This window comes from Pyrus communis, chromosome 3, assembly GCF_963583255.1.
Source record: "Pyrus communis chromosome 3, drPyrComm1.1, whole genome shotgun sequence".
NCBI lineage: Eukaryota > Viridiplantae > Streptophyta > Magnoliopsida > Rosales > Rosaceae > Pyrus > Pyrus communis.
This window is the reverse complement of record NC_084805.1, coordinates 7779926-7792945: the sequence shown is the minus strand read 5'-3', so window position 1 is coordinate 7792945 and position 13020 is coordinate 7779926. Positions and strand designations below refer to the sequence as shown.

The 13020-nt window shown below is 37.9% G+C and overlaps 1 protein-coding gene across 1 annotated transcript; it reads right to left on the bottom strand.

Moving 5' to 3' along the window:
- Positions 1–8962: 8962 nt before the first annotated feature.
- Positions 8963–12662, bottom strand: LOC137729900 (plastid division protein PDV2-like). The gene is made up of 2 exons (XM_068468951.1): positions 12239–12662; positions 8963–9808 (listed from the first exon to the last, which is right to left on the bottom strand). Exons 1-2 carry the CDS (start codon positions 12485–12487, stop codon positions 9170–9172), a joined length of 888 nt encoding a protein of 295 aa, XP_068325052.1. The 5' UTR covers positions 12488–12662; the 3' UTR covers positions 8963–9169.
- Positions 12663–13020: the final 358 nt, after the last annotated feature.

Genomic DNA, 13020 nt, shown 5'->3' with positions numbered 1-13020 from the left:
AGAGACTTCAACCAAGGCTTTCAACTTTCATTTTTGATGTGTCATCATCATCCATTGCTTTCAACCTTTCATTTCAAAGAAAGTTGTCAGTGAATATTAGAATTTAATTTAATTAATTAGCATTAATTAGCACTATTATTAATTTAAATTTGAACAAAAAAAAAAAAACAACTACTAATTGTTTTGGAATGCGCAAATGAAACTCGTGGCGTTCTACAAATTTTGAAATGGTAGGATTGGAATGTAATTTTGCAGTAGTTTTAGAAATAGTCTGTGTTATTTTGGTTCAATTTCAGAAATAGTGTGAGTTATTTTGTTCTATTTCTAAGAATAGTGTTTATTTTGATCCCTTCCAGAAATAATGTGCCTTAATTTGTTGTATTTCTAATAATAGTGTTTGCTTTGTTCGCTTCCAAAAATATTGTGAGTTATTTTAGTTTAGTTTCAAAAATAATATGGGCTACTTTGTTGTATTTCTAAGAGTAGTGTTTATTTTGTTTCCTTCAGAAATAGTATGGGTTATTTTGTTGTATTTCTAATAATAGTGTTTATTTCGTTCCCTTCCAAAAATAGAGTGAGTTATTTTAGTTTAGTTTCAGAAATAGTGTGAGTTATTTTAGTTCAGTTTCATAATAGTGTAGGTTATTTTGCTGTAATTCCAGGAATAGTATTTTTTTTTTAAAGTTTTATAAATAGTGTGGGTTATTTTTTTTGTAGTTCCAGAAATAGTATGAGTTATTTTGGTTCAGTTCCAGAAATATTGTGGGTTATTTTGCTGTAATTTCAGAAACAATGTGGGTTATTTTGTAGTAATTCCAGAAATAGTATGAGTTAAATTGGTTCAATTTCAGAAATAGTGTTCCTTTTGTTCCAATCCAGAAATAGTGTGAGTTATTTTGGTTCAATTTCAAAAATAATGTGGTTATTTTGCTATAGTCTCAGAAATAATGTGAGTTATTTTGCAGTAGTTCTAGAAATAGTGTGAGTTATTTTAGTTTAGTTTTGAGAAGTTCCATAAATAATACACGATTACGTCCACCAAATCACAAACAAGAATATGTAATCACACTTTTGGACTCATGTTCAACAAATACTTTACAAATATTCAATTTTATTTTATTGTATTTTTTTTAGTTTTGTAGTGGAGCAAAGACATGAGAACTCCACTTGAAATGGTGACTTGTCTCCATGATGATCAACTTGGAATGTCCGATCTAGATTTATTATTGAGCGTATTTGTTTGGGCTCTTGGTTTTAGCCCCGTTTTTCAACCGAAAAAAATGGTGCCAAAATCTAGATAAAATGCTTAATTAAATGCTACACTTTATTCAGTTTGACAAGCTTTTAAATTCTACTAGTAATTCTACATTTTAAAATGAGAAATCCTAAACAAACTCGCCATCCAAGTGAGGCTCATGGAAATCGTTATACATGTCATCTATCTTGATAATGAAAGCAAAATAGGCCCACCACAAAACAAATAAATAAAGGTATAATAAAATAAGTGCAGTAATTATGCTTCCTTCACCTTCCCAACCATCTTTTCCCTGTTTTTTTCACATCTCTGACTGCAAACCATGTCATCCCCACAACACATCACCAATAAAATCACCATGAACAACCAAAATTAAACCTTGGATCCCAAAACTTGAAATTAAACTGCCAAGAATCACACCTAGATGTAATTTTGAAAAGTTACAATTTTGAAAATTACATCACCCACCATGAAATCACACCTAGAACAATCTCAGTTTAATTGATATTCAAAATAATCTGGTTAGGAAAAGATGGAGGGTGTGATTTCATTGATATTCAAAATAATCTCAGTTTAATTTCATGGGTGTGATTCATCGCCGCACCACACCATTGCCTCATCGCATCACCCTTAAAATCACTAGTGCACTCAAAAACTTGGATCCCACCATCTTCTCATGCTTCGTCTTTGTCGTCTTCTCGTCGTCTTGGATTTTGCCATCATCTCCCAAACCGAAGGCGCCCTGGTTTTCTTTGACAGGACTAAACTAACAAAAAACAAAACTAATAGAACCTAAAAACGTCAAGGGCAAAATTGAGAAATTAGTATGTCATTATGGTTAGGCCATTTTAAATGGACTTATTTAATATTGGGCTTTGTACTAACTATTAAATAAAATTATTACATGGCTTCTTATTAAAACTCAAAATTTTCAAACTCTTTTCATTAGTTTTCATTTTTTCCATCACCATTAAAAATGCTTAAATTTGAATGTGCGAGTCAAGATTTGACTGCAAAGATTGGGCAAGCTCACGCGTAGAACCGGGTCTTTAGGACCCCGATTGTATACCTTTTTTGGTTTACTGGGTGATTTTTTGTATGAGAGAAAGTAGCTTCAAGGCGCATTTTGCGCGCCTCATAGACGGAAATAGAAAGCTGATGCAGGGTATGAGGAGGCGATTTTAGGTGGATTGAAGGTCAATTTCGATTAGAGTTCACAACGGTGGTTCATCCGCAACATTCGGATCTCCATTCCAGTGCTGAATGTCAATTAGTCCAACTCTCACATCTACAAACACATTCTCTTAAGAAACACCGGTTAGACCATTGTCGCCATCGCGACCGCTGCTTCAGTCATGTGATCGAAATTTTTGCAGGCTCTACTTTTTCGTTCCCCTTTTGAGATTTTGGTCTAAGTATTTTTTTTTCTTAAAAATCTATTTCGAGTACGTTTGTAAGATACTTTTTATTTGTGGAACTTGATTCCACAATGCTTGGTTACCACTGGATATCATTTAAAATCTTGAAATTCAATTTTAGATATATACGGGTAAAACTTGTTTTGTGTTGTACTTGTGTACATTAGAAGCTGCAAGCTATTGAATTGTAATTCGATGATGGATGAGTTAGAAATAGACGAAAGTATAGAGGAAAGAAAGGATGTAGATGAAGGAGATGAATTTGGTGCAAGGAGAGATGAATTTATAGTTCCAAATTTAGAGGATGAATTGAAACCCAATTTGAAAATTGAGTTTGATTTGTCGGATGAAGGATACATTCACAAATCAAACTTCATTTTCTACAATAATCATGCACTTGCAGCTAGGTTCAGGGTTCGAGAACATAGTAATAAAAACTGCAGTGATGGTGATTGTCTAGTCAGGAAAGAATTGCTTGTTGCAAACAAGACAATAAGAGGGTGGATACTAATCCTAAATCAAATGGAAAGGTAAGAGGGGAGATAATAGAAGTGACTGCAAAGCGAAACATACGCTGTATAAGGTGACTAGTCGTGCTAAGTTTGCCGTAACGATTTTCAATGAAGGGCACAACTACCTTATGGCAAATGCCTCACACTTATTTCGATCTCATCGTTGGGTTTCAAAGGCACAGAAGGCGATGATTGAACAATGTGCACAGGCGAATATTTCCATAAGTAAACAAGCAAGTTTATTAGAGGTGCAAAGTGAAGGAATTGGAAATATTTGTGGAGCCAAAAATAATCCCACTCTTTGCAGATCACCCACTTTTCGCAAAATTGATCATAGGCGAGAACTGATCATGGCAGACTCTTATGCTTTGGAAAAAAAGCACTCCCTTTGGGATGAGGCTAAGTGCTCCCAGAAGCTGCCTGAGCAGCCGCGCAAAGACACAGAGTCGACTTAAAAGAAGATGAACAATAAACCACTTAATGACAAAAACAAGCCAGGAAGTAGACGCAGGGACCAATCCTTGACAAAATAAGGCTTAGATCCTAAGACGTACACCAAGTTCTCAAGGAGTCGAAGAAGAAATCTTTCGCCCTAGTAGCAACTGAAGTGCAAAAAGACAATTCTACCTCCACCAAATAGTAACCACAGCAGATGGGTCAAAAAGATGGCGTCAAGGTCGACAATGCCTTGGTGGATGAATCAAGATGGAAACCCAAAGAAGACACTAAGCACATCTCCCTTAACCCTAAGAAACAATCAAACCATGCAAAATGCACATCCAAAGAATATCCGAGCGATCCTAGATATGAAGTCCCCCACCACTCTGAAGAAGATCCAAGGTCTGACCTAACGAGCAACTGTTCTCAACCGATTCTTCTCGAGATCTACCGACTGATACAAGCTTTTTTCAAGGCGATCAGAACGCATAGCTAGACAAATTAAGCGACAAAATGCGAGAAAACATTACAGAACTTGAAGAAGTACCTGACATCACCTCCTCTATTATCCAAGCCAGAAGCAGTGGAGGACCTACGCATTTATATGGCGGTATTTGAAGCAGTAGTAAACTCTACCCTCATACGAGAAAAGTTGGGGGCCCGACCACCCGTACTCCATAGTTAAAAGCTATCCTTGATGCAGAAACCAAATACCCAAAAATCAAGACTTTGATTTTGGTGCTAGTTGTTGCAACCCGGAAGCACAAGCCATACCTTCACACGTATGTAGTCATCGTCATAACCTGATATTATGCACAATCCGGACGCGCAACGTTAAAGGCGCGAAAACTGGCGAACATTCTGACGAGCGCAGCAACTCAACCTAGAAACGCCCCAGAGGCAGCGGAGCACACCGTAGCTGCACCAGCCCCACCTACAGGAGATTTATGGCTTTTGCACATCGATGGATCATCCAACTACCAAGGATTGGGAGCAGGCCTAATTCTCACTACCCTAGACAATTCGATGCTGGAGCAGCCAATCACTCTAAGCTTCAAGGTTCAAACAACGAAGCGGAGTATAAAGCCCTACTAGCAGGTCTCTGATTGGCAAAAAACTTAGCATTGAAGAAGCTCGCAATCTATTCTGATTCCCAATTGATCACTAACTAAACCTCAGGGGAATACGCAACAAAGTATCCAAGGATGGCCCGATACCTAGAGAAGGTACGAAAGCACATAGCCACGTTCCAGGCGTACACACTCACTCAAGTTCCACGAGCGGAAATTGCCCACGCATACACACTAGTAAGCCTAGACTTTGCCTTGGACCATCAACTTAAGTGCTTTATCTTGGAGAAGCCGAGTATAGATGATGAGCTAGCAGTCAAGGTGGCACAGATCAACACAACTCCGAGTTGGCAGGATTCCATCATCGACTACATAGTCAACGAAACACTCCCCGCAGGCAAACTGGAGTCCAGAAAGCTCCAGATGAAGGCAACATGCTATTACGTGTGGAACAACATGCTTGTTCACAAATCCTTCTCAGAACCACATCTTCGATGCCTATCGCATCCCGATGACCCGAAGATTCTTAGCTCAATCTATGAAGGTATCTGTGGAAACCACTCTGGAGGCCACTCTTTGGCTCAAGAAAGCTCTTAATGCAAGCTATTACTGGCCAACTATGCATCAAGGCACCAAGGAGTATGTACAAAGGTGCAATAGCCACCAACGATTCAAGCATGTGCTCGCACTATCTATAAGAGAACTCAACCTGCAGATGAGCCCTTGGCCATTCATGCAATGGACGATTGACTTAGTAGGACCAATGATGCCTACCATTGGGGTCAAAAGCATGATGATCATAGCGATCAACTACTTCACAAAATGGGTCGAAGTCGAACCCATGACTACAACCACCCAGACAAACATAGAGTGCTTCATATGGAAAAACATCATCTACCGTTTCGGCATCCCTCACTCCATCGTTATAGACAATGGTCCGCAGTTTTTGGGCAAAGACTTGGCGAGGTTCTTCAAAAAATATGGCATCAAGCAACACATGTCCACGCCCCGGTATCCGCAAGGCAATGGACAGGCCAAGGCCTAAATATCAAGTGTTTAAATGTTAAATTGTTGTGGATTGGATAATGAGTTAGGATTATGATAGTCTATCATTTGTATATATATTGGATAAAAGGTTTAAGATGTCAACGCCGTTATTCTTTTGTCTTGTATTTAAACACACTCGTTCCTATCTACAATGATCTCTAAATGGGAGATGATTTCCACACAACAGCCTACTATGATTAAACAAGGCGTGTGAGAGGCAAAAAAAGGTATGTGAAAATCATTTTCCTCTCCAAATTACTTGTAATAGAGGACATTCTCATACCTAGAAAATCAAGGTATAAGACTACCAAGAGGTGTACAGATTACTGTTTATCTCATACACGATCATTCTTATTTGTATTCCTTTTATCTTTGTCGATTGATTGAAACGATTTATTTTTTAGCTAATGGTTGCCCTTGTTAACTCCAAGTTTTTGTCCGCCTTTAATTAGTTGTCTCGGAGTTAGCTACTTGGGACGAGGCAATCTTTGTGAGTAGCTTGGCTTGCTCATGCGGAAAGAAAGCAAATGATGAATTAGGGTGAGGTTTACTATTCTAGCCTACAGGCTAAACGAAATCTTAAATATCGACTATTGTGTTATTGTCAACCAATGTGTAGCTTCGACTATAAGTAACGACACTACCTGTTAATATAACATGATTCAAGCTTGTTTGTGTATACGCGCTTATTATAAATGCTAGTCTTGCAATAGTACTTGCACAAAAGAATCAGTCCTTCACTTACCGATCGTTCACGAGTCGAACTCGCTCTTTTGCCATGCCTTTCACTCATTATCTTGAGTCAAGCTCAATCACTTTTTTTTTTTTTTGGAAGATCGGTTGTTTTTCACTCTATATTACCCATCGAGTGCGACAACCACAATTAAATGGTTCTGCAGGTAACCAATTGATAGGAGCATATTTATGCAACTTAGTTAGCTTGTTTTCTTGCATTTATGTTGTTAGTTCCTTGTTATTTTAGTATTTTAAGCTATTTTCATGTGTTTGTAGGTCCAATTGACTAAAGTGGCAAGAAAGTGCAAATTGGAGCATTTTGGAGCAATTTTGGGCTTGGAATGGATAACACATGCATGAAGCAAGGTGGATGGACGAATTTGAAGTTCAAGAAAGGCTAAGAATCTGCTAAAGAGATGGAAGAAATTAATTCAAGACTTGGAAGACAAGGAATCAGCAAGAAACAAGGAAACGTGAGTCAAACTTCCTTATTTTGACATAGTCAATCCTAATCTTTTCCTACTTATGCTCCAGCTACCAAAGGGATTCCTAAATATATTGGGACACTTAAATATTTGTTCTAGAAGCCTAAATCCCATTCCCAAACTCAATGCCGCAACTTCCTTCCCTTTTCCCTTTCCTTGCCGTGCAAGGCAACACATTTCCGCTTCTCCTCCAATTCCTGTCGCATAGCACTTACCCTTTTTCCCTCTTGGATTCTGATTTTAATTACCCTTTTTCCTTGAGGATTTGGAGAGCAAATCTTTCCCAAAACAATTAATTATGGCCATGCCTTTCTCTCCTAAAATAAAAGCAATATGCCGCACAAATCATACACACAATCGTTGACCATTCATACCATTCAGCCATCCATCCTTCAACCCAATTCCGCCCCACCCTTCCATAACACACCACATCCCAAATCCACACACAATCACCCTTGTGCCGCAACCTAGCAAGGAAGAAAGAGAGGAGGAACAGCCTTGGACGTATTGGCCATTCAAAGTTTGGATTGTTGGAACATTCTTCGGTGTAATCCATCTTTTGTTCTCAATGTTTAATTTAAGGTTTCTTTGTTTTGCTGTGAACATGAGAGGCTAAGCTTGTTTTAGCCAGAGAAGAATTTAAAACCATGATTATATTTGCAATATGAATTGATTACTTCCAGTTGTGATTTCATAAATCGTGAATGCAATTCGCTTAACTGTTTGATTCAGAACTTATTCTTGTATGTTGATTGAGGGTGCACACTTAGTTTGCATGCATGAATTTGATGCTAGAATATAAGAGAGTTTCACATAATCGTTACAAATTTATATTCACAAGTAGTGAAGATCGTGGTCACGATCGTGTTAAGTTAAATTCCTGACATGAGTATCATGATGTCATAGTTACGAATGTCTTGTCAATGCTTATGATTTTCACATAACTTAATGATCTTTGCTTGTGTCTCTATTATGCATTTCATGTAGGGAACTTGGGAAGAATAATTTAGTTGCCGATGCGTTGTCCGTCCAAGTCAATGACTTAAGGAAAATATGAGGGTTAATTAGTGATGTCATGGTTAATCTGGGGTGTTGAGATTCATGGTTTATTGGAAAAGCAACTGGAAATCAATTTGTATGCAAGTGTGTCATGTGTGGAGAAGGACCCTCTAGCTAGCTTATCACCCATTAATTCACCAAATTCGTATCCTTTTATTTTGCTTCTTTAAACCTGTTTGTTTAAGTTTTAAATTCTTTAAAAACTCAATCCCCTTTACTTTGTTGTGTCAAATTAGTTAGAATATGTCCAATTTGTGTTTTGAAGTGTTTTGAGTCAAGTTAAAGTTAGAATTCGTCGAAATCACTCTTTAGTTTTTGTTTTGAGTCATTTGCTTGTTTTGTGTTGTTTTGAATCTCTTTGAGTCTAGTTAAGTGTTTTCAAGCCTAATTTTATGTTTTTAAGTTTAGATTTGTGTTTTTAAGTCAGTTTAGAGTAGATTAGCAATCCCTCCTAATCCTCGGCCTAGAACGATCCCTACTTACATCTTTACTACAATTGTCAATAAGCGGATTTAATTTGAATGCTATTTTATATACTCCCCCCCCCCCCCCCCCGGGGCGCCACCGCCGCCGCCCGGCCCAAAGAGTACATGAGAGAGAACCAACACCACGAGGTGTTTCGTCAGAGTTACGACTGGGGGATGGCAATACCCACTTCCATCCACTTTTTCATGGCAACTATTAGTCAAGATTGGTGGAGACGAGTAATGCTAGTAAAAGAACATCTGCAGTTCATAAGAGAAACCTCAGAGGTTTAAGCTCACAGAAGGTAACCAATCACAACTCCATACGGAGCATCACACAGACAGCAACTCCATACGGAGCATCACACAGACAACGGATGAACCCAGAACAAATTTCAGTAGACAAAATCGAAGTTGGGTTTCGTTACTCCACCATCATCTAATTAAACAACCAGACTCGAGACTTGACGCTGCAATCATTGGATCTTAAAACAGCAGATTTTCCACTGTACATTTTTAAAAAGTTCAGCCAGAACCAAGCACCCTCCAAATACCCTGAACTACTTCTATGCTCAGGAAGCACTACTCGTGAACGATTAGGACAGCTCAGATCATTAGAGATCAGATCTCTATTACAGCTTATGACAACGAAACAAGATATACAAAAAGATGGAAGGAGGAAACGTTTAACCGCACCCATAGTTTACATCTGGTCTTGCAACAACTGAAGAGAAGGGAACTTCAACTCTCTCTTTCACAACGCATCGCCCCTTCCCATCTTCCACCACAAGGACTCTCCCGGGGGGGCATTCAATGGTTGATATCTGTTCTTTAGTTTGTGGTTGCTGAGAAAGACCGGATATTTTGAAAATGGCATTACTTCTCACAAGTTTAGGCCCAAAACCAGACAGGCTTAATACAGATGCCACACCAACAATAGTAAGCAAGGTCTTGGCTGCAGTGCTTAAGAAAAATCCCAACCCTTTTGAGTTTTTGGATCCACTTTGCATCTTATCTGTCTCACTCAAATTCTTCTTCGCTTCATTTGTTGGATCACCAGAGATTATCCCATTTCGTGGAGACTTGTGTGCAGGTGGTAAATAGCCATTTTCTACAGAAAGAATGTGTGGAGAGCGGCTTGGATATGGAGGAAGCAAAAGATCATTGTTGTGCTCTACTGTTTCACCCGCAAAAGCAGAAGCCTCACGTAACACTTCTAATTCCTCCCCTTTGTACTCTTTAAGTTTGTCGAGTAGCATCTTGCGGCTGCTTTCAATCTCAGAAAGGGCAACTTCCCTTTCATACGTTTGCTGCTGTTGCAAAGCCTAATGATAAAACAAAACAAAATTCAAAACCTATATTATAAAATCGTTTTCCACAAACATTAAAGTGTTCATATATTTTCAAAATTCCAATAATTGGTGAATCCAAGGTGTCACTTTCCCAAGACATAAAGCAGGTCCATTCTTGACTAATATAGCCCTTATTATAAATCAAAAACATTACGATGAACTCACTGGCAGTATGGTTTCCCTGGAAAGGGCAATCAATCACTAGTTAAAAATGATGATAAAATCATGTTAACACTTGGACATCGATAAGAATTCGATCAGAAGTGCTTAGCAACAGATGGAATGAAGACACTCAGAATAATTTATGTCAAGCAAATAATTTGTGTAATGCATCAGTATGGTTGAAAATTATACTAGCGGGTGAAAATCACTCACCAGTGCTGACAAAAGATTTCAATTCATTCATCCTCATAAAAGGTTTTGACAATATGTATAACAGTATGTCTCAGACTCTTAAGAATTTTCAAAAATCCACATGTCAATTACTAATTCACGAATCTCCGTAAACATAAATCTAATGCCTTCCTCCATGGTTAAATAGGAACCCTCTGGAATTTAATGTGAGCACAAAAATGACAAGTATGTAGTTCATTTGCATGGAAGTTCAATGAACCACAAGTCCAGTCTTTCTAGCCAACTATGGGTATTGGGTTCTGTAAAAGTTTTGTAATTTGAAATCATTGGTTCCTTGAATCATTGGGCTTCTCTCTAAATAGAGTTGTGTAAAATATCTAGAGCCTTGATGATTGATCTTTCGAGGAAAGAATACTAATGATCTACTTTTTGGGCTTAGTTGTCTTAGTGTTTTGTATGCCTATATAAGGAGTATCAATAAACATATTGATGTTTTCAACTTCAATTATCTGATTCCTTCAATTCTTTCACTTTGCCTCCAATGGGTTCAACACAAGGAGAAGAAAAACTTCGATGGGAGGTTGACATTGACATTATGTTTTGCTTAAGAATAAAAACAAAACACATTTTCTTCACGTCATATGTGATTTACAAGTAGATTTCTGCACATGCAACTTTCCTAAAATAACTCAATAGATTTTAAAGGAAGAAATGGATGGAAACTTCCACATATTGTCCATGTTGTGGGTAGAAGATGAGTACTCATGAAGGAAAGTCAACCCTTCTAATTCTTCCATTTTTTGGGGATTTAAAGGGGATAATATTCTTTCATGACTACTCTATCTTCTACTTTCAACTTGGACAACATTGGAAGTTGTCATGCATTTTTTCCTTCCATATTCTTCGAATCTAGTGAGTATCCTTACAAGCCAATCCTATGTGACAAATGCAGCCTCAGTTATCTCAAACTTACATCCTACCCAACCTGTTATAGGAGGTGATGGTGCAAAGATGAAGACTGTTAAAGATCCTAATAAATAATGCCCAAGTAACAGTTTTATGAAAGAAATTAAATCCAAAGTGAAGCATAAGCCACCCCATTTAACAGAGCAAACTAGGAGACACATATATACACATAAATGACACCAAAGATTTAAAAGTTAAGCCCCAATTACATCTGACAAACAAGTGCAGTTAAATTAGGGTTTTTTTTTTTTTTTTTTTTTTTTTTTTTCATCTCTTCCACCACCCCCGCCCCAAACAAAACAAAAGTTAAGCCCCAATTACACGGTACTTGCAAAGTCTTCTGCAGTTTCACAAATTTAAAACCCGTGCATGCACAACACTCAGTGATTTCATAGGACGTAAGTTTCATTACAAGACCTGATATAGGAGGTGACGCCATTTCTTAATTTTCAATTTCTAAACATTAACATGAAAATGCAAATAATTAGCATATAAAAGTTCCCATAGATGGGTACACAAACTCAGCCACGTATTTAATTTCCATTGATGGGTAACGAATGGTGTGTGCAAGCACAGACAAGGGCTCAGCCCCAGTAAGCCCTGCATCACCTAAGAATAGGCTGAGCACTGTTGTAACCAACGACAATCATGCCTCACGGTACCAGAATGAGGGAACCCACTTCATCCTCAACTCCGTAGTTCATTTGTGTGAGAATAATATATTTCATATAACGATTGGAGTATCGGTATCCTACCAGTGAGACACATCTTTCGAGCATTCTGTACATGAAACGACACCCCCCATCCCTCTTTTTGATGTAATTGTTTTTCTTAAACAAACCGAAACAACAGCAATTTAGCATTCAGAAATAGTTCATGTATAAACCAACATGGAAAGAAATTAAACCCTAAACTCAAGCATTGAACACAGCATACTACAATAATTACATACATGAAAAATGTAAAGTTTCAAACTTTAAGCTACCCAATCTCAAATGACATTCTAGTGCAGCAAAAATTAGGGTTTTTTTTGTAATCTTTCTCCCTCCCTAAAGAAATTGGGTTTAGCGGCGGCAAACAAACCTGTAAGGAAGAGAGCTGGTTCTCAAGGGATTCAAGGGCGTCGCAGATGTTGAAAAGCTTATGTGCCTCTTCCTCTTCCACTTCCTCTTCTTCGTTTTCTTCTGCTACTTTGTCTGTTGCTTCGCCGTCGGCGTAGACTCCATTTTCTCTCTTGGGTGGTGGGTGATTTGCTTTGTGGATGCAGTTGCTGATCTTCAATCTCAGCTCTGTGGCTCTTCCCAGAACCAACCCAATGCCCTCTTCTTCCATCTCTTCTTTCTTTCTAGAGAGAGAGAGAGAGAGAGAGAGAGAGAGAGAGGAGAGAGAGAGTTGAAGGGGCTGGAAATTGAAAGGGTTTGGCTGGTTTGTTTCAATTGGGGAGAGGAGAGTAGAGGAAAGGAAGGTCTATCAGTACCGCCAAAATAGAACCGTACTGGAGTTTCGGTTTTGGGTTTAAACCGTTTTAAGTGATTCTGGTGTTCTCTCTCTCTCATGCCACTAGATTAGATTTGATGAGATAGAATAATTTTCCATTATTTTTCTCTCTTTTTTATTATTTTATTATTTGTGAGCCTTCACTCTTTTATTGTTTGTTTTTTATGCCAATGAAATGCCAAAACTCCCCACTAAAGAATACAAAATAGTATGTATTTAGTCTAAATTTTTTTTTAGAATTTTAATGAAAAGTTCACGGTACTGTTTACTTTAACGAAAAATCATATTTTTACACTAAAAAGTCAAACATTGTACTATTCACTTTACACTTTATTTTGTCTTTATCATTAAAACTCAAAGTTTTCAAC